We start from the raw sequence: 20408 nt of genomic DNA, 5'->3' as shown, positions 1-20408 counted from the left end.
GGCTGTTTTTTGCATCTCAAGGATATTTCGAGCTTGGTTGTCAGGCCAGTCGTGGAGAATGTGGTGCATGTAGTAGGCGCGCGCATCTGGATCGCCGTTGGCTTTTGTGGTCAAAGAGGACGAGAAAAGGAGGTTCACATACGCTTGATCGGCTGAGGAGTGAAGAAACTGTACGGGACCTTGTTGATGCCCTTGACGACGGTGGACTTCTCGTCCGCCAAAACCGAGGGAATTTATTCGAGGTACAATCTAGAGGCAGTCTCGGGATGTTTCTCCAAGAAACACGGAACATCCTGCCCAACGCTCCCACCCACGTCGACAAAAAGGGGGAGTTACGGATCGCCCTCGAGAAGCAGGTGGCTAGGATAAATTGATCTCCATGTAGTCTTGTTAGACGTTTAGTCTTTTGCACGATATTAAAGACTTCCCCCTGGTCCCGGTGCTCCTTGAAATACTTGAAAAGCCCGCCTTGCCAGTTGAATGTCGAATCGAAGATACTCTTGCGATTATTCTTGGGATTCTCGTAGCCTGTTTTGGCGAGAAACTCTGGCATGTGGTTGCACATGGGGATCATGTAGTCGTTGGTGTAAGCTTAGCAACATGAGGCGATGAGGAACAAGGTCAAAGGAGCTTACTAGAATTGAGCGGTGGTACCGAAGTCTGACTCAGCAAGCTTTGTGCGGAACTTGGTAGGCTTATATTTACCATCAGATGTCATTTGAACTAGGTGATTTGCTGCTAGGAGACGGAATAGACGATCTAATCAGGTTAGATACGAAACCCAATCACAGGAATTGATTGACACACGGAGGAGAGCTGGATCACAGCCGTCAGTGAGGCCTGAGAGTTCAACAATGGTCACAGGCAGGCTTCCATTCTGTCGCCAGCGCTCAAGGAGTTCCGAGTCTCTGAGTACCTTTAGTGCAGCCGACGTGGCAGGCTATTTCACTTGGCTTAGTCAAGCTGATTCCAATCTCTTACTCACACCGCTTGACGGAAGACCTACTTGACTAAGGTACAACCTCACAAATGTCCCCCATGGCGAATCGACTCTGTTAACGAGCTCATACAGCTTGAGAAGGACCCTTGCTCTGTCGTCTTCGTCTTTAATGGAGCCTGGGATTTCGTTGGCGGCTCGCAAAAAAGCTTGGACTGTGTCCGGTTTATCAGCTCATGGGCCATATTCTAGATCTGATTAGTGCTCGAAGACGCGTTTTCTTTATAAAAGAAATGCATCTAAAGGGCACAGACTGATGTGAGAAAGTGGTTGCTGCGATCTGAAGTTGAATATTTCTAAGGGTTGCAAAACAGATACACTGTTACATTTATCAACACTGGCTGGGATGGACTGCGTTTCTCGCGAAACGTAAGGGGCTATGTCGATAAGACGGAAAGGCCGGGGCAGCGGCATTTAAACTACTACCGGCATATCATACCGCTACAGCTTAGCTTTCCATCGGTCAACCTTCTTGGAGCTTGGACTTTCGAACCCAAGTTCCAAAAACTTTAAATTTCATTTGGAACGACCCATCATTGGCCAAGATACGGAGGTATGCTACGTTGGAATAAACCCAACTAGAAGTGTTACAGAGCGACGGATATTCCTCGCAATGCAGCAAGGTCCGCTCTGTTCTAGCAAAGTTTCACGATCAAAGATGCTTAAGACCCCATGTACTGCTGTCTATCGACTAGCTATCCCATTGTGCTTGAACTTAAAGAACCGACATCCGAACCATGTGAGTACGTACTGCTTAGGCCGCGGATGCCGTTGGCGGTCCACTTAAATGCCTGTAAGGGTGGGGATTTTCGGGCCACAAGGCTTCCTCGGATGACCGACGGCAGCGGCGTTTAGTCGAATATGCCGGCAGAAACTTCAGGAACAAGAATCAACACGCGAAAAAAATGAAACGATTCGTTGCTCTACCAAGGGGGTGGGTAACCGCAAACTAAATTCGGTCACATCAACCACTGAAGTAACACTCGACCCACAGATCATTCCAAGTCGCTGGAGGTTTCTTTTGCCAGAGGTTATGGAGGCACTGAGTGGCTGTCTGCCCCTGCTCGCGCCCGACCGTACAATAGTCTGATTAGCATTTAGTTGTGAATGCTCGAGAGTTCACCTAAGAGACTCGTGTTTATTCGTACAACACAACTACCCACTAGTTACTGGTCCATAATCCTTGGTAATATTTCCGTGTAAGAGCAGATGCGATGCAGAGCATAACGATACTTTCGCTTTGGGAGGGGCTACGTCAGCTACTGTAAATTCGAATGGGATACAACTGTAATCAAAGTCATATCCGAATCATGACAGGGTCAACCAAGGAGAAAGGAGCTGGAAAGTTGCAGCCTAAGGGCGTCTGTAATATGAGACATGCTGACTTGAAAAGCTTAGGGCTAGAAAATATTCCGTCACAAACAGTTTTCTAAGACTACAATGAGTGAGAAGACATTTCACTCCTTATATTGCGAGTATGCGTCACCAAAGACATTCCCAATTACCTTTATGATCCACACTGATTCTGGTTGACGTCTACCGGGTGCCTTCTCAGTCTTAGTGGATGCAACCTAAAGTTCATCGCACCAGGGCCGGAATACGCGTGTAAGGCCAAATCAGAAACGTGTATAGACTAGCTCAGCCACAAGGAGCAAGATAAAGCGCTAACGTATCCATGACTCAGCTATCACACAGAGCATTAGATACATAGTATTAATTGCGCCCTAGGCCCCGTCAACTACGTTTCCGCGTGTTGCCTTGACTTCTTAGAACTGTATGCGTATAGACGGATCAACGCACGTATCCGTATACCAATCACTTTCTTTCAACTTCCTTTCACTGCACAAAACCTTGAATCCACCAATCGATGTCGAAACAACAACGAGACCAGCTCTCAAGCCGTCGTTCCCACCGAAAGTCTAGAAACGGCTGCATCGGATGCAAAAAGCGACACATCAAATGCGATGAAACCCGACCGGAATGCCGTAACTGTATTATGAGCGAGCGATTGTGCTCGTATCTTATGCCGGGGTCCAATCCTAACGATATTCACCCAAGTACAACCTACAACACATCCACTCCCAGCAGCGTCGCCAGTGACTACGTGTTGGTTGTTCCTAGAGACACAGCGGAAGGTTTATTGTGTCCAGGGCCGACTTTTACGGCAACACACATGGCCTTTCTTCATTATGCCGAATCCAATATGTCTGAGTATATGGCTCTTGAAGGAAGAGCACAGCCTATGATCGACACTGCTGTGGAGCACGCCCACACAGCGCCATATCTACTGGACCAACTTCTCGCACTTTCCGCGCTCCATCTGTCCACCCAAGACGTGGCGCAGGCATCGTCATTCCGTCACCAAGCCACTGAGTTACAAACACGTGCTTTGGGTCTATTCAACCAAGCCAAAGGCCACATATCCGAAAGTACCTACATGCCAACCTTTCTCTTCGCCTCGCTTCTGGGCATCCACGTTCTTCATGAAACACTTCAGCAACGTCAGGACACGCTTGCGAATTTCGTTGATGATTTTGTTAGCTACCTGCGTCTTCATCGGGGAGTACGTGCCATCATCGAAAAGTACTGGAAACGTATTTTGCAGTCCGACTTGAAGCCTCTTATGTACATTGCATTATTGTCTGAACAAACGGACACGCAAGCCCCAGGGGAGGAGACAAAGCAACTAAGAGAATTTCTTGAGTCATCTTCGACCTCCTCTGCAGCTACTGAAGCTTGCCTCTCGGCACTCAGCCGCATTCAGTGGGTAGTGGACTTAACAAAACAAGAGCCATCTAGATTGGATGTTGGGACTCACGCAGTCATGGCATGGCCACTGGTCATATCAGACGAGTATGTCGAAGCTTTACATCAGCATAGACCTGAAGCTCTTGTTGTACTGGCTTTTTATGCGGCCGCCTTGCATCGATATCGACAATTCTGGGTATTCGGTCATTCTGGTTCGTTCCTGATTCACCTGGTAGCCAAAACGGTTGGTTCTTTTTGGCAAGATGCTTTTGCTTGGCCATTACAAGTCCTTTCAGAAAGTTAAATATTTATGGTTGATATTTAAAAATAAAAAAGGGAGGGATGTTAGCGTCATATTTCTATGTACAGTCTGTTCGAGCAAACTTTTGTTGTCGATAAAGTTTATACGTATTCTTAACATGAACATACGAATTCCCCTAACTTTTAGCATCCATGAATGTGTATCCCATCCCACAGCACTCAAATTCTCGGAAACATGTGGGACAAAACGGGACTAATTCAACCAGAGATCTCCCCAAACCTCTTGCGTCAAAAACTGCGCAGTGTCAAGATGCTTTATAACGAGCTCACATCCAGATGCCCTTTTTTTCTTGGTAATTTTCAATATTGAGCTAGAAACTCCAATCGAGCATCCAAATCCCACTGTCGTCGACAAAGTCTGCCAGTGTTCAGGTTGTAGTCCCACAGATGACTTCCAACGCCAGAGATAACGTACATGCTGGCGGAAGGATCAAATTTCCCCTTGATCCGAAGCAAACGGTCGTAATTACTGCCGTGAAAATCCTCCTGAAGGTTTTTGGCGAAAGGATTAGCTTCGTTAATGTACGCGCCAGATTCGGGAGCCCCCTGATGCCACACAGCTTCCTTGTTCTCCTCGGTCCAGGCGGCAGCGGCAGCCAATGCATCTTGAGGGGTAGATTCTGTGATATTGATGAAAGCTCCAGCACTGATAAGATGGATTTAGGCGCTTCTCCAACCAGGGTTGACTGCGCCGCGCATATCTGGTTGAACTTGTGCTGGCCCGGGGCCATCCTGTAATCCAAAAATCAAGGAAGAAGGGTTTCCTTCAATCTGGGACTTTGAGATGCTCTGCAGATGAAAGCGTAGTGCTTCCAATGTAATTTCTGTCAACTCTTTGCGACCGAGCAGACGACTCGAAATCAGACTGATCTGTTCTACTGTCTGCGGAGATTTGTTGAGGTCGTCGAAGAAGGATAGGTATGTTGGGAAAACTGTTGGCTCCGAGATAAATATCGACATTGTGTTGTTTTTACCGGACGCGATCATCCTTTCTTTTAAGGGTTCGATAGCGGACGATAGAGTAGTCGCTGTCGTGTTGTAACCGAAAAACGTGAATGAGGTTTCTATGCCTTGACTGATGGCACCGGAGGGCAGCTTGGAAGCTTTCGTTGTCACTGCATTGCCGAATCCTGCTATTCCAGCAACCATAAGATCTGGAAGATAGCTTGTAAGTATGGCCATGGCGCTCCAAGATGCAGATACCGCTGCTTCTGCGTCGTTTCCAGCCATGGACATGGATAAAACGGCCTGGACAACGTTCCTAGGAATAGGATGTGTGCGCAGAACGTACTCCGTGACGACACCATAAGAGCCCGGTCCGCCGCCTCGAATCGCCCACAGTAGGTCTTGGTTTTGTGCTTCGTTGACCACGAGAATATGTCCGCTCGTTGTGACAACTGTGGCCTGGAGGACCTGGTCGGCAGCCAAGCCGTAATGGCTCGAATGAGGACCGTGACCACCGCCTCCGATAAAGCCACGAAGACAAACTGTGCTGACTTGGCCGCTGACTAGGGTACGGCCAACTTTGGCAGCAGCTTCGAGGGCGTTGCCCCAATTGATTCCGCTTCTAAGAATCGCCACATTTTCGGTGTTATTCCTCAATGGAGGTAGCCACTCAGCATTCAACTTGATTTGTCGGAATTGATGGGTCCATATCGACAATGAGCAGGCGCCGCTAGACCTGCAGGCGAGTTAGCGAGATAGTAGATGAAGCTGGAATCTAATGTCGCTATGTCCGCTTACCTGCCATTCAAGTCATGCCCGGTCCCCTTTACAATAACACGAACATTGCGGGAAGCAGCCCATTTCATGGCTGCTGCTACCTGATTCTCGGTAGTGGTATTGACCACGAACTCAGGCAATCCTTCAAGCTCGCATCCTTAGTTTTTGTAGCCGTAATCGCTGGGTGGAACACAGGAGCTGTTGGCCCAGTACGGATAGTCGATTGACTCGGGAAAGCGCGCATGGAAAGCCGAAGAAGACCATCTCTTTTCAACCTCGTCACAGGATTAGCTTGGAGAGAAAGGGTTGTTGTCGTAGCAAGATGACACAACAGGTTGAGTTTTGATCAAAACACCACCCAAAGTTTGATTGAGAGCATTCCAGTCCCCAGTGCTGGGCCAGATTGCATCGAGAGGGGTGACTTTGCAGACCACCTCTGCCGGGACGTGCCCGAATAGAAGTGATGCCGCAATCGAGTGTCTTGCGAGCATGGTGTAGATTTAAGGTTCGATATGTTGGTGTCAATTGGATTACAATAAGAACATAAGAGGACCGCACGCATCTTATATCATTCCTTTTCATTTAGTGTACCAGGGCCCGGAGATGAGGAAAAACAACAAGCAGCATCAAAGTTTGGCCTGTGCCACTAATGGTTGCCTGACTTGGCTTGATACACGGATGCATGATGGCGAGAGCCGCTAAACAAGCAGGTATTAGCCAGGGCCCTCACCCATCATCGCCGCAAATGTCCGCAGCTGCCGTAACTTACAGACTTGGTACGTCAACGGCCTGCTCAGCAACATTGTCAATCAACAAGCGGAGTGCTGTGCATTTCATACGGACGCGCAATATCACACTTGGGCCCGGCACTAGCCTATCATGGTCATAATGGCATACGCGTTTAGTATCTTTACCAAAAAAAAAAATACAAATGGATAGATGGCCCTGTTCTGCATGCATCTTTAACTGGCATTTTTATGCATAAAAATTTAATATCTTTGCAAATGCTGCATACGGTTTATTCACAGGCATCTATTTCCATCCATTCTATCTGCAGATACCACCCAAGTTCTGGTTTTTATTACAAAACCTCGTGAGCCGGAGAGTCGAATCTGTAGGACAACCTGGAATGTGGATGTAGGCTTTGTGATTGCCCTTATCAAACAAATATTCTGAGAGCGCCAACCAAGAAAATCGCCTGATTATCAACACATATCCAAACACGCTTGTTTTTAATGCGCAACATCACAGGTGGTTGTTCCTGGAAGAGCCTCATGGATGCAAGAAATGCGACATTCTTGTCTGAAGATAATTGTGTACCTGCTTGGAGGTTAAACCTATCTGTCCCGCACGTAAGCATACAGAGACAAGTCATTGAGTCCTGCCGTCGGCAGGGTCTCCTCGTCTGCTAAGATCTTGTGCTCATTAACAATGCTGCTCGGGTGATATACGGAAAATACTACCGAAACAATAACCATTAGGAGAGCATCCAGCACGTAAACGTAAACCTCCTTCTGAATTAAGCTGCCATCGTGTCCCTGGGCATACTCTATCATGCGAAAGACCGAGCGAACTCGAGAAGTAGAGCACCCATATGAACCTCTGCCAGGGTATATTGGTGTAAATCGATTTCGTTGTCGGATTTATTGTGATGCGGATATGGAATACAGTGGTGATGCCCATGAAGAAGCCAAAAAAGATGACTTGGATGCCAAGACCGAGGAGAATGACACTATTGCTAAGGTTCTGTGATGATTCAGACTTTGCAGTTGCAAGCATGCCGCCGCCTAAGAGAACCCAGTCAGCTCAAGTATTTGCAAGCTGCAACGATAATCTCCGTTATGAGAGTAAGGCGAGAACAATAAGAGATGTGATCCTGCGTACCTCCTCCCTGACCGAAAATAGACAGAATGTCTCCCATAAGAAAGAACTTCGTAAGCCATTTCACCTTGATCAGAGAGTATTTTTCTGCTTCGAGTATCCGAACCAGACGACCGAGCACCATGTAGATAGAAGCGGCGTAGAACGCTGGTCCCAGTAGAATGAGCATGCTCTGTGCGACGTATGGCATCAGATTCCAATTTGGGGTTTGTTTGGCTGAGTAGCCCCGTGAGGCATATCCCAGAGTTTCAACTTTCGGCCATCAATGTTATCATCAACTATTGGGCAGATCAAAAAGTTTTTCTCAACACATACATATGCACCCCACGAAGAAGGGAATGAAACACCAAGTCCGCGTTTTTATCAAGAGCTGCAGGTGGCGTATGGAAACCGCACTGAACAGTATAGCGAAGAGGACTGCAGCAGCAAAAGAAGGTTCATAGTAATAAAGCTTGAAGCCGGAATCATCTCTGGTCATCAGAGCCGAAGTCATTGTAGGAAGACAGCAGGGAAGATGTAAAGACATTAAGAATAGGAAGGGGATTGTGACTGCATGTGAAGAAGATGACCAAGAAAATAATTGGACAAGGGCTACCCAAGATCTATGTAGTATTTCCAACCAAGATTTGGACTTACGTTGACCTCGGGTTTCCATTTCCCGCTAAATTCCTATATGAGATGTGTGTTCTTAGTACATGTGTGGACAGCAGCAGGGCACTTATGTTGAGGTCTGCGTTAGTGGCGCAATCGGCGCAGTTCCGCGTATTAGTGGAGAACCATCCAAGCGCTGGCCGCGTGTAAGGCATCACTGTAGTTCAAATAGGAAAATAGACGGACTGAACATGGCTCACAGTCAATTAGGATAGTTAGTACAGGGTAACGTAAATATTCGTTGGATCAATGGAGCACTAGCTTGTAACAGCGTATTATTTGATTGGCCTGTACTTCGCTAGGGAAAATCAGATTAAGGGCTGTGCACTTGGCACAATCGTGCTACATGAGCAAATATCCTGAACTTTGTTACAAAATGCCTTCTACGCCAGAATTTCCCAATTTCTGAATGACATGGAGTCCCGTGGAGTGTTCGTCCCAGTTGGACTGCAGATCTCTGCGTAGTTGAATGAGTGGCAACCCACCCCTAGCCGCCACTGAGCATAGTCCAACCTCTTCCGCCAGAGGTTCAGTATGGCAACATCAACTCTGAGTTTGGGGTTTGTTTATCCACCTGAAACAATGCTTCGCGTGGAAAACGAATCTTGACTTGGTCTCCATCGCGACCAAGCCCGCTTCCTCTGTGGCTAGCAATGACGGGGAAAACTGGCGCACACATACCAAGGTATATCACATACTGACACGTAGTTGGCGCGCTGTGCATGTTGGACTTGATTTATGAGCCATTATGAGTCTCAGGTACGGCTTGATCACCCGCCGCTTTAAGGTCGCGCGAGTAGGATGAGCAGGTTGCTTGCACAGCAACAGAGATTAGCTAGTCAGATGGCAGATTAGGGTCTGACTGCGTACGAAGTAAGAACCCCTTGTCTGTATTATTCCTAGGAACGGGAATCCCTTGCTCTTCTTCTTCCTGAGAAGGAGAGTTCCCGTGCTCTCATTCAGACTAAACTGCTTAATCCAGCACGCGACTTTGTCCATAAGGGGCACGTCAAGCCTGTTTTTACTTGAAGCAGGTGGAATCGTCGCAGCAAATCAACGTGAGGTCGTTATCGACGCATCTGACGGACAGGTCGCCGCTGCAAAGACCATTGCGGGGGCCGATCTAGCGTTAACAGTGACGCTTGATGTGGCAATAGCTATGACGAAAAACTTGAGGATGGTGGTTGAGAAATGCATTTTGAGAAGTATGATGAGACAAGAGTTGTTTGCGAGGCAGGTAGAAAGCTGAGCGGGAATTGAAGAAGATACCTGTTGTTGGATTTGATTTAGCTGTTTGGATAATCCCTTCCTTTACTGAGGAGAAACCTGGAGCCTTTTATACTACTGTTGTGATAATATCTACATCATTCGCTGGCGACCAGCTTAGACTGCTAGCTGCTACCAGGGTGCCGAAACTGCTTAAGCTACAATGGCGTGGCATTGCACGGCAACATCTTCGAGTTAGAACGGCCCGGCTTGGTTGCAAGCATATCACCCATGGCCTACACAATCGACCTATCTAACGGACACTTTGCAATCTAAACATATTGTCTGGAAAAACTTCAAAAGGCCGGATTGGAGAGATATGCAGTATTTTGCGTCCTTTAAAGCTGTACTACAGCTAGCAAGGTAAAGTAGTGCAATGTTACCGCCCTTTAGCTGAAATGAACCCGAGAGTCCGAGCCGGTCGGCCTAACTTTGGGGGTCGGGCGGTTGCATTCTACAACGCATTCTGACAATAGCATCTTCTGCATGAACTACAATGTACTCCGTAGTATCAGGCCGAATTGAGCTCTCCCTCAGCTCAGAAGTAAAATGACACCGTTGCCAAAAGTAGGAGTTATCGTTGTGTATTGTGTCATACGAAGAGTTTCTAAGATTGCTATTTCTACTATAGACTGCTACTAGGACATTGTCCAACTACGCAATAAGCAGTAGCCTTATATTCTACTCAGCTACTCCTTTGAGCTTAAACTCGAATGGTTATGTGGTTTGAATCTATAGACTTGAGGTTTTATTGTTTGCTAGACCTTAACGTAGTACGTCAGCACGATAAGACTTTTACACCTTGGAATCTACAATATTGCCAATGCGAACAGTCATGACTCATGTTCCTGCCAAGGTTAAAGACCCCTGAAGATCTGCACCTAGCAGGTGTCATTTCCATGCAAATCATCATGCGCAGCTAAATCTACTTTAAGTGTGAAAAGTCGTCTATCCTTGCCAGAGGTGTTGTATTGTGTAGCAGAGTAAAGGGCAACTAACAACTCGGTATGAAGGATAGCTATAATCTGACCCTCTGATTGATATCATGAAAACCACTCATATATAGCCTCAAGGACCCTCCTTTGTTGCATGGCTGTTCCAGTTTTTACATGACAGATTGTGGCTTTAGTGCAAGTCGTCTTCTGAGCCCAGTGTATCAAGTTGGTTAAGAATCTGATAAGCCCTCACAAACTTCTCTATGCTGCGCGAACACGAATTCAGATAAAACTGCGTTGAATGTTCGGCACCGAAACCGGCGAAAAGGTGCGGAGTAAGGATATCGCAGGTTCAGTGAAATCAGACTGGTATCTGAACACATTAATACATTAGCCATTCTCCCATTGTCACGAGACTTGTTGAAAAGAAGGTTCGTACTTCTTTACGATGCGTTACAACAGTAGAGAGCAAAATGCTTGTTATCGCAGCTATAAACCTTTCGGGACTCAACATATGGTCATCATGCATGATTTACGATGTTATAATAGGGACTGGCTGTCAGCTTTTGAATCACCTTAGGCCTCGTATATATTTAATGTGTGCGATCCTGGGCATTGATTCCAGTTTTACAGTCATAAGAGTTGTTCTTTAATCAAATGCGCCTACTACTAATCTATTGTTTAACGCATAGCAAACGTTCAGTGTGGAAGATACCAAGAAGCCCTTGGTCATGCAACAAGACTTAGGTACCAAATAGAACAACAAAGCAGAGCTAGAGAAGTAAAATAAAAACGGTAGTCTTTATAAGTGCTTACACACTTGCCTAGAGCCTCAGGCTTCCCACTTTGCGATATACCAGCTGAGATTCTGGACTGCCCAGGCACTTGTGGTTCTCCCGCTCTTAGCAATACGGACATGTTTCTGAACACCAATGCACGCCCTCTCGACGGACTCAAGCAGACCTACTGGCCCAGAGCTGTATACCCATGCATGGCCGTGCGGTGCTGCAACTGGTTGTTGGCCAAGAACAAGGGCATTATGGAGGTGTGCGGTTGGATCCACTCTGCCACTTTCTGAACTGATATGTACGATAGCTGTCAGGTTCAGCACGGAACTAGCACTCTGCTCGAGGTCTGCCCATTCGGCAATCATTGCAGCTTCTCTATGCCTCACCGTCCAGATGATGGTAAACGAAGTGTTCTCAGGGCGTTTTTCTAGCCACCAGCGTGCGAGACTGCAAGCGCCAGTGATGCCAGTTCCCCCCACGATGCAGACAATATGAGAGGCTGTTTCGAAGCTGGTGTCACCGACACCGTAGGGCCCCTCAATTCGAACCTCTATGTTCTTGATGCTGAAGGGATCGGAGACAAGCGAAGCCAGCTTCCAGGTTCATTCTTTTTTAAGTCTCTTCTGAGATTTTCCAGTCGTTGGTTGTAGTAGGAATCCAGGACAAGAATGAATGGAACTTGGAATCGCGGCGGTAAAGGCGTGGGTTTGAAACCTACTGATGGATGGTATCTGTAAACTGTAGTATAGCAGTGGTTGAGAATTTGATCTGCCTTTCTCTTCTAAGGCAACGTTTCTGCTGTGAAAGCCATCCCTCGTACTCGGTGGGGCAATGTTATCCTGAGCCAATCGTTGCCTGCATTCTCCAGAGTCGCACTTGTCTTCGATAGAAACCCACCTACTTCTCCTGCGAACATCCGGCATGCCCAGTCGGCAAGCCATAGAAGTAGACCAGGCAAAAGGAGGTAAAAGTTAGTGCTAGCATGAATGCTGGCTGCAATGAATATGACCAAACCAAAGAGAACGTGATTGTAGTAGAAGAAGTTATAGTGGTTTCTGCGAATCCAGGGAATGGATGTGATGATGATGATCCAGACAGGCAGAAGCGCAGCAATTCCAGTATATGTGGTCATAGTGAACCATCTGCTTCGTTGTTTACTTTCTGAGAGGGTCATCGCCGGGTTACCCGTTGCGAATGCTTCTTCTTTCGCTTGATCCCCCTCACTGCCGGTGTCGGTTGCATAGAGCTATATGATGTCAGGATTATCTATGCAACAAGCGTTTGAAACGATGTATGCACTTACGATATAAGTGACTCCATGGGCAGTTGCCGCCACAAAGTACATATATGCGACCATCTTGTGCATAAACAACAGCGTGCTGCGATGCAGCGAGAGCCCTTTCACGACCAGACTATGTCTAGACACGGGAATGATCAAAAGCCCCAGCAAGATATCGGAGTAGTGGCCAGTGACCCCAGTGATGGTGAGTTTGACTTTCGCACTGCTCCAATCAAGAGGGTCCGCTCGCAGGCCCCAGAAGTCTTGCTGTGCCGGCAGCCAGAAAATTGTCGTCGAAGCGGTGAGACCAACAAGCCAGATACAAGCCAATAAGCCACCCAGTGTAACGCGTTTGCCTGTGAGTGGTGTCCCTTGTAGCAAATGGAGGCCGCTCAGCGTTCGAGCCCATGGAAAGTATGCTCGTAAGAGGAGGAAGCAGCCTAAAACTGCAACGAGAGTGTAGTAGAGAATAAAATGGAGCCTGGTTTCGAAGTCGAAGTACTGTTCCGAACAGAATGTAGCGTAACATGGCGCAAAGGTGAGCACTATTGTTGCTGCTGCCGATACGGCGAACGTAAGAAACAGAGCCACAATGCATAATATTTGGTTCATGGCTGAAAGGTTTGACAGATGTGGACGATAGTTTAATGAGAAATGGAAAGTGTTGATTGAAAACTTCAAAGGCGACATGCAGTTTGATTCATTCATCTCTAGAAGGAATACTCTAATTATTTAAACTAATACGAAAAGTGAGCACCATGCTCATCAGCACCGAGCTACGAAACTCTTATTAGGTATTACGACTTGGCATTCGTCAGCGCTGCGCCCATCATGAAATCCAGACACGCAAACCAGAGAGTCTCTGTGGTTTTATAGCGCCAAGAAGACGATTTACGTGTGAATATATTAATAGCGACTTATTTTGTATGTCGGATGTTGACGCTAAAGACCGACGGAGTTTTGAGCGAGATCCGTGGTCCAGCGGACACATCGGTTGTCACTTTGGTTCCTTAGCAGGAAATAGAGGTATTGGACACAAAGTCAAGACCTCTGGGCTAGGGACCTTAAAGGATTCCAGCGGTTGGCGTCAGGAGCTGTTCGCTTCGTCGTATCTATCATATGCTAGCTGCTCAACCCTTCTACTGACTTTCGTGGCTCTGAAGGATACGTAATTGATGGGGGCTTTCTTCGAGCCCCCAACGCAAATTACAACCAACTTATGTCTCAAAAACACTTTGGTCTCATCAATCACGTGTGGGCATGAACATGTTGTGTTGCGGGGCTACGTTGTACTTTTTTGAGTCTTTTTGCATTACATCATATTCTCCTGAATCAGACTGGAAAATCAATAGGGGAACAACAGTCGCGATTAAAGCACATAGTGGCACTAAAGAGAACGTTCCGTTGATAGTTGCAGGTCAGTCTACGACCCCGAGAGGAGACATCTCAAGACATCAAATGGGAAACATTGGGCCCAGTGCCGATGCCCTTTGCAGTGACGGTAACCCAAAACTGACAGGATAACCCCAATACAATCCAGAGTAGCTTGTGACGAGTCAAGCCCTTTGCTACTCACTGAGGCTATAGCGATCCTTCACTGAAGCTAAACTTCCCAGACTGCGATACACGACTATACATAAGCCAGTGATGTCATAAGTTGACAGCTTCTCTAAGTACTCCCAAGCGGTATCGTCTGACAAAGTACTGAAAGAACCCTGCCATGTAATTGCATTTCGTTGCGTTGCCTAAATACGACAGGCCATTGGTTCTCTCCGTGGCAAACCGTCTAGCACACAAGGAGCCCGCCCATCTCCATGAGACCTCACGACAAGGAACATTTCTTGTAACCGATTCAAATGAGGGGAAAACGTTGTCTGATGCGTTATGGAAAACCGCTGGTTATATCCGAATCTATGCCTCAACGCCGCCTAATGCATGTTTCTCGGTGTGCCGCGCACTTTCTCTTCCTAGGCCTCTTTCTAAAATCACTGCGTCTTCGGCTTTCTAAGCGGAGCAGTGACGGAGAATGCGACAAGGCTGTACTCGGTCTTCTCGGCCTCCTTCTTATCAGCTGCTTTCTTCTCACCCAACGCTTTGGCCTCCTCGGCCTTCTTCTCCTTCTCCTCTTGATCTTTCTCGCCGTCCTTCTTGATTTCCTTGACCACGTTGCCGTTGCCGTCGAGCTCGACCACGACGTCACGCGTGTCCAGGGTGCCGTCTTCGGTGTACATCCACATCTCCTTGAGCTCGCCGCGGACGAGACCGGTGAACCACAAGGAACCGAGTACACCAGGAACGAGGTACAATAGGGCGGGCTGGCCGTGCTTGAAGACGGCCAGCATGCAGAGAGTGGCCAGCATGCCCAAGGTGTACCCGACCAAGGAAGCGTTGAAGTAGGTCTTGCGGAAGGTTGATCCTCGAACAGTAGGGGGAATCGTTGCTTGTCCTCCCTTGAGCAGGCCCAGCCAGGACGAAGACCAGAACCAGTCTCCCCAGCATCCGGCAATGTCAAGGTAAGTGGCTTTCTGGGCCATATGCTGGGTCTCGCTGACGGTGACGACGTCTCCCGAGTTGGCGTCGTGCTGGTCAGACTTCAAGTCGGTCGGGACGTACTTGATTTGTTGCTGGTAGTGGCGCCACATGTCGAATCGAAGGGCGAGGCACATGACGATGCCGGGAACTACAATGTCTCCGAGGCCGAGAATGCTGGATCTAGCAGCAGACTGAAATTGGAGCTTGATGGGAACGTCGAGCTTGGTGGCGACGGTGATCATGTAAGGCCTTGTAGAGGTCAGCCAATGCTCATGGTGAAGAGCCGGAATAACTCACGTGTAGAAGACCATGACAATGTCGTAAAAGAAAAGCCCCATCAGTACCAAGCTGCCGGTGGCGAAGGTTGTCGGAGACATGATCAGGAACGAACCGTAGCAGAAGCCATAGCCCATCAAGTTGGAGAGGAAAGGCGATCCGGACATGAAGTACGTGAAAACGGCCGTGGCGGCCAAATTAAAGCCAATGACGTGGAGGACGGAGATGTGAAACTTTTCTTGGAAGAGACTATGAACCTTAGCCTTGACTGTCCACTCGTCCGTCAGGACATGGCGCAGGTCCCAGAGGAAGCGGTTGACGTTGATCGTGTTGAACGGGACGATGGAGCGGAGACCGAACGGCAATGGGTTGCTCTTCTGGAGAAACTGCGCGTTGCTTCGGTCCACCTCCTCGCCGGTTAACTTGATGAAAGATTCATCGTCGTCGTCGACATGGTACAGCACGCCGTTGTGGCGGAAGTAGTTGGGAAAGACGAACCCCACGGCAATCCGCAGCGAGTGCGCGATCAAGGTGGACAAGCTAGCGACACCCATAACAGACATGTACACCCTCAGGATTTTGTTGAGGATCGCCGGGTCCTGGAGCCATTGGATCAGGTAGTAGAGGCCAATGAGCATAGCGCCGGCCAAAAGGGGGAAGAGAATCGCGTCAGTGGGCAGGAGACCCTCAGTGATGGGTTCGTCCTCCTTGCGCTCACGCTCCCCGTCCTTACGCTTCGCAGGAGCGGCCGAAGGAGGACGGCGAAGGGAGCCATGAGCGCCAATGTATATGGTGGCTAAGGCGCTGAAGATGAGCTTAGCCTCCATTGTGAAAAAGCTAGCGTAGAGGTAGAGGTCCCATTCCAGTACGGCAGAGGTGGCGTTGCCGGCGGTGAAGTTGCCAGTAATGTTCTGCGTGACTTGGTCAAAGGGAGGTGTGACCGGACTGGGGACAGCTGGTGAAGCCATGCTCGCAGGTTAAGGCCAATCTTGACCGCAGCGAGCTCGTGATCCGAAGCTGAAAGATTTGGACGAAGCAGTGAAATTGAGCCTCGCCCGGTTGCGGCTAGGACTGAAGGTGCTACAAGTGGCAGAGATACACTGTAAGAATCAATGATGGTGACGATGACGATGATGAGATCTTGCCGAATTAATACCGATGAACTCGCAGAACGTTGTGGGGTTTATATACCTCCTGGCAGGAGTACCAAACTGGTGAATGCCGAATGTCGAATACCAAAAGAAAGATACTCTGTTGTAGAAAAAAGCGCAACCTCTGAATGCAAAAAGCCACCTGTCAGGTCTCTGAAGAGTCGTCCAACGGCCGGTTGGGTTGGTGTAGTGTTGATGAAAGACGACAACGTGTTACTAGCGAGACGAAGAACTCGATTCTCAAGATCCAGCAGTACCGCCGAACGGGATAAGTCACTTTCTTTTTGGCTCCGTTTCTTGCCTCTCTGGCTTGCTGGTTGGTTTCCTCAGTCGCTTGACAAAGGAACGCCGGACGTCCAGAGGAAGTTGTCTTCTTTTGTCGAGCAAAGTCGCACCTTCCGCTTAGCCAGCTGCTCAAGACCAGGGTTACAATCCGTGCGGTGTGAGCGCTGCTACAGGAGTCGCTTTGCGCCGGGTCAGAAGAGCGGCCGTGAGATGCAATGATGCGGTAACAAGGTACGGGACGGGACACAGCAGGGGCGAGGGGGATGCTGCAGCTCCACAGCGCCTTGCAGCTCTCAGCTCTCCCGCCAATCCCCCTAAACTCTGACCAATAGCGCAACAGCAGGCTGCCGGGAGGTGGCTGAAGCTCCCCTGGCCACCGCCGCGCGAGCGCAATGGCTACCGCAAACCTCACCGCAGTCGCAAATCGACATCGCAGCCTCGTCTAAAATAATCTCGAGCCCCTCCAAACATCCCACCAACGTAACGTCCTTCCTTTCACGAGCAGCCACCCGCACAAGAACCGCCATAATGACTACGAATGTCGCTCTCGAGACCTCAATGGTACGTCTACTTGCATAATCCTTCCCGCTCTACTCCCCTCCAGGCACAATGCCCAGCACTGTGAAAGCATAACCGCTAACTTCCCCTCCTCAAGGGCACCATAATTCTCGAGCTCTACACCGCCCACGCGCCCAAAACCTGCACAAACTTCTCCACCCTCGCATCGCGCGGCTACTACAACGACACCATAATCCACCGCATCATCCCAAACTTCATGGTCCAGGCCGGCGACCCCACGGGCACCGGCCGCGGCGGCACCTCCATCTACGGCGAGAAGTTCGCCGACGAGATCCACCCCTCCCTTAAGCACACCGGCGCCGGCGTGCTGTCCATGGCCAACGCCGGCCCGGACACCAACGGGTCCCAGTTCTTCATCACACTGGCCCCGACCCCATGGCTGGACGGCAAGCACACCATCTTCGGGCGCGTCAAGAACGGACTGAGTGTCGTCAAGAGGATGGGGCTCGTCAAGACGGGGCCGGAGGACAGGCCTTTGGAGGAGGTCAAGATCCTTAGGGCGTCTGTTGTTGAGGAGGGCGGTGCCGACGACCAGTAGTGGGTTCTCGATGGTTTTTTTGCATGGCATGGAGTTTGGCGTTGGGTCATAGAAAAGACACAGTTGGACCATATCAAGTCACAAATACCAGGAAATTCAGAAGGAAAATGGTTTCGCATGTTCCTATACTCGTATCCATGACGCCGTCCCGCCTTCCTATTTTCATCCTACCTTGATATCAGGCGAAACCTAGGAAGGTCAGGGAAGTACGATCAAGCACTAGAGGCATGACTGAGATAACACGGAGAGGCCGAGGTTTATGCTTGCCCTGCTTGTACTTGTCTTTCGTCTTCCACAAAACATATCACAAGTCACACAACAAGGCCCAAGGACGATAGTCTCAAGCCAAAGGGGGAATCAATGTCATTCGGTCAATGCCTATAGTAACCGCAATCTCTAAACGCCGCCATCTGCCTCGCCGGGTGATGCACGAGAATGTATGGGGGAAACCTCCCCATTCCTTTAGAGAACCCTCCCCGACTGACTCCTAGAACCATGCAATGTTGTGGGTGTCGTGTATCAAGTGTTGGTGACAGTCGTGCTGGAGAATCAAATTTTGTGATGAATACAAGGTGATAATGTGTAGTCTGGTATCTGACATCTGTGGTCCACCCATGACAACTTCTCTGGTCATGGTATGTTGTGACCTGAGGATGATCTTCATCCTGACCTGCGGCTGGGATCAGGCCATGGGTGAAGGAAAAAATTGATAGAGTAAACAAAGAGATAAATAAGTCAGGAACGGCGCCTCTCGTGAGCCTGGTCTTCGTTGCGGTCTGAAGGTCGTTTTCGGGCCTCGGTAGCAGGTCGGGCCTCAGTGATGGGTTGCCCTTTGACACGAAACTGGTTTTCCATGGCGAGAGGACCCTTCACAGCAGGCGGGCTTGTGGCAACAGCGGGGGCCTTGGTGGCAGTCTGGCTCTTAAGACAGGGCTCCTTGGGAGAGAACTTGCCCTTGGCCGAGGGCTGGTGCATCCTCCGTTCAGTTTTGATGCTTGTGGTCTTCTTCTTGCTGGAGTCGAAGGTGCATTGCTTCGCAGGTCCGTCAGCCGAGGACGATGACGGCGACTTGAACGACGAAACCGATGGCACGGGGTGTGGGGAGCTGACCGGGTTGCGATTCTTGGCAGTACTACCAGACTTCTAGTTTGGCGGCGACGACAGTGTGCCAGATGACTCGGATTCGGCGTCTTCGTTCCGACCATTCTTGGAGAGGGGAGAGGACAACGGCGGCTTCGCGGCACCGAGCTTGAGCTTCTTTGCCGGGCTGATGCCTTTCGCCTCCTTCCTCTCCTTCTTGGGCGCAACCTCGACGGTCGAGTTGTCGCCATCATCGGGCTTTGCCTCGCGGCTCAGCAGGGAGCTCGACTTGACCTTTTCCTTCTTGGGGCCCTTTGTCTTGAGGATGACCTTCTTCGTCATCAAGGGCGTGGACTTGAGCTTCTTCTTCCTGTGGCTGTCGGCCGACTCGTCTTCCTCCTCGGGGACCGCCACCTCCTCGCTGTCACGCTTCTTGGGGCTCGAGGCCCGCGACGCGGGTGCCGGCGTAGCCTTCTGGCTCGACGGAGGCGTGCCGTCGCCCTGACTAGCGCCGTTGCTGCCATTTGAGATCTTCGCCGCCGCGGCGCGACTCGCATTACGGCCGCTCATTCCTATGCAGGAGCCCATGTGGTTGTTGAGCCGCGTGACGAGAATGCATCGCTTGCACTTGCTGCAGGTTGCAGAGGGAAACGAGAGAACATTGGGCGGGCGCGATTCGCCGGGGGCGGGCGACTCGATGTTCGGGTCGGGCTTCATGTCCTTCTTCTTCTTGCCTCGGCCGGGGCCGGGCTGAACCCACGTTTGACCGTAAATGTCGTAGCCGGGCTTGTCGATATAGGGGTGCTTCTTGCAGTAGATGACGCTGGGATCGGGCTTTTTCGCGCCCTTTCCGTCGGTCGGGTAGAGCAGGCGTGGCAGGTGGCATCTCGGGCAGAGGATTTCGGAGGTGGTCTTGAGGGGATTGCCCTTGAGCAACACTTTGCCGTCCTCGTATATGGCAGCGTCGGTCTCGATTCGCACGTCGGGTTTTGATTCCGGGGTCGAGCTCTCTGATGCATCGGAAGCCAGCTTCTCGACACGAATGGCGGCGGTGGTGGCTCTCGCCATTTTCTCGTCGCGGTGGACCTTGAGCAGCAAATCGTGGACGATGTTGTACATGAGGTCGTCAAGAACGGCGTGGGCCTGTTGCCGGATAACAGACTGCGGTCAGCATCACATCATTTCATCAGCCACGGCAAAAAGTCGCCCAGTTCACCCATGTGTCGGGACAGGAGTCCAGGTGAAGCTGGGGTGGGACGGAGGGAGGGAGATCGTGAGATCGAAGCGCACTTACAAGCTTGTCCATACTGCCAACATCATCTGGAGCGACGATTACTCCAGCCTTGCCAGTGTTGGAAGCCATCTCAACGAGGCCGACG

At 49.7% G+C, this 20408-nt stretch overlaps 5 protein-coding genes across 5 annotated transcripts; 1 reads left to right on the top strand and 4 right to left on the bottom strand.

Annotated features, from left to right (window-relative positions):
* Positions 1–4726: 4726 nt before the first annotated feature.
* Positions 4727–5877, bottom strand: ColSpa_02879 (FAD-linked oxidoreductase apf9; the record flags this gene model as incomplete). Its single annotated transcript, XM_049269091.1, has 2 exons — positions 4727–5747; positions 5810–5877. 2 exons carry the CDS (start codon positions 5875–5877, stop codon positions 4727–4729), a joined length of 1089 nt encoding a protein of 362 aa, XP_049125048.1.
* Positions 5878–14573: 8696 nt separating this feature from the next.
* Positions 14574–16364, bottom strand: ColSpa_02878 (putative iron/ascorbate oxidoreductase; the record flags this gene model as incomplete). The annotated part of the gene is made up of 2 exons (XM_049269090.1): positions 14574–15369; positions 15418–16364. The coding sequence occupies 2 exons, from the start codon at positions 16362–16364 to the stop codon at positions 14574–14576; spliced, it is 1743 nt and encodes a 580-aa protein (XP_049125047.1).
* A 996-nt stretch (positions 16365–17360) lies between these two features.
* ColSpa_02877 (peptidyl-prolyl cis-trans isomerase-like 1) lies at positions 17361–17949 on the top strand (the record flags this gene model as incomplete). The annotated part of the gene is made up of 2 exons (XM_049269089.1): positions 17361–17393; positions 17488–17949. 2 exons carry the CDS (start codon positions 17361–17363, stop codon positions 17947–17949), a joined length of 495 nt encoding a protein of 164 aa, XP_049125046.1.
* A 735-nt stretch (positions 17950–18684) lies between these two features.
* On the bottom strand, positions 18685–18924 carry ColSpa_02876 (uncharacterized protein; the record flags this gene model as incomplete). The annotated part of the gene is made up of 1 exon (XM_049269088.1): positions 18685–18924. The coding sequence occupies one exon, from the start codon at positions 18922–18924 to the stop codon at positions 18685–18687; it is 240 nt and encodes a 79-aa protein (XP_049125045.1).
* Positions 18925–19092: 168 nt separating this feature from the next.
* ColSpa_02875 (uncharacterized protein) lies at positions 19093–20392 on the bottom strand (the record flags this gene model as incomplete). Its single annotated transcript, XM_049269087.1, has 2 exons — positions 19093–20172; positions 20324–20392. 2 exons carry the CDS (start codon positions 20390–20392, stop codon positions 19093–19095), a joined length of 1149 nt encoding a protein of 382 aa, XP_049125044.1.
* Positions 20393–20408: the final 16 nt, after the last annotated feature.

The sequence above is a fragment of the Colletotrichum spaethianum genome, assembly GCF_022836535.1.
Source record: "Colletotrichum spaethianum MAFF 239500 DNA, contig05, whole genome shotgun sequence".
Classification (NCBI taxonomy): domain Eukaryota; kingdom Fungi; phylum Ascomycota; class Sordariomycetes; order Glomerellales; family Glomerellaceae; genus Colletotrichum; species Colletotrichum spaethianum.
This window is presented reverse-complemented; position numbering and strand designations above follow the sequence as displayed.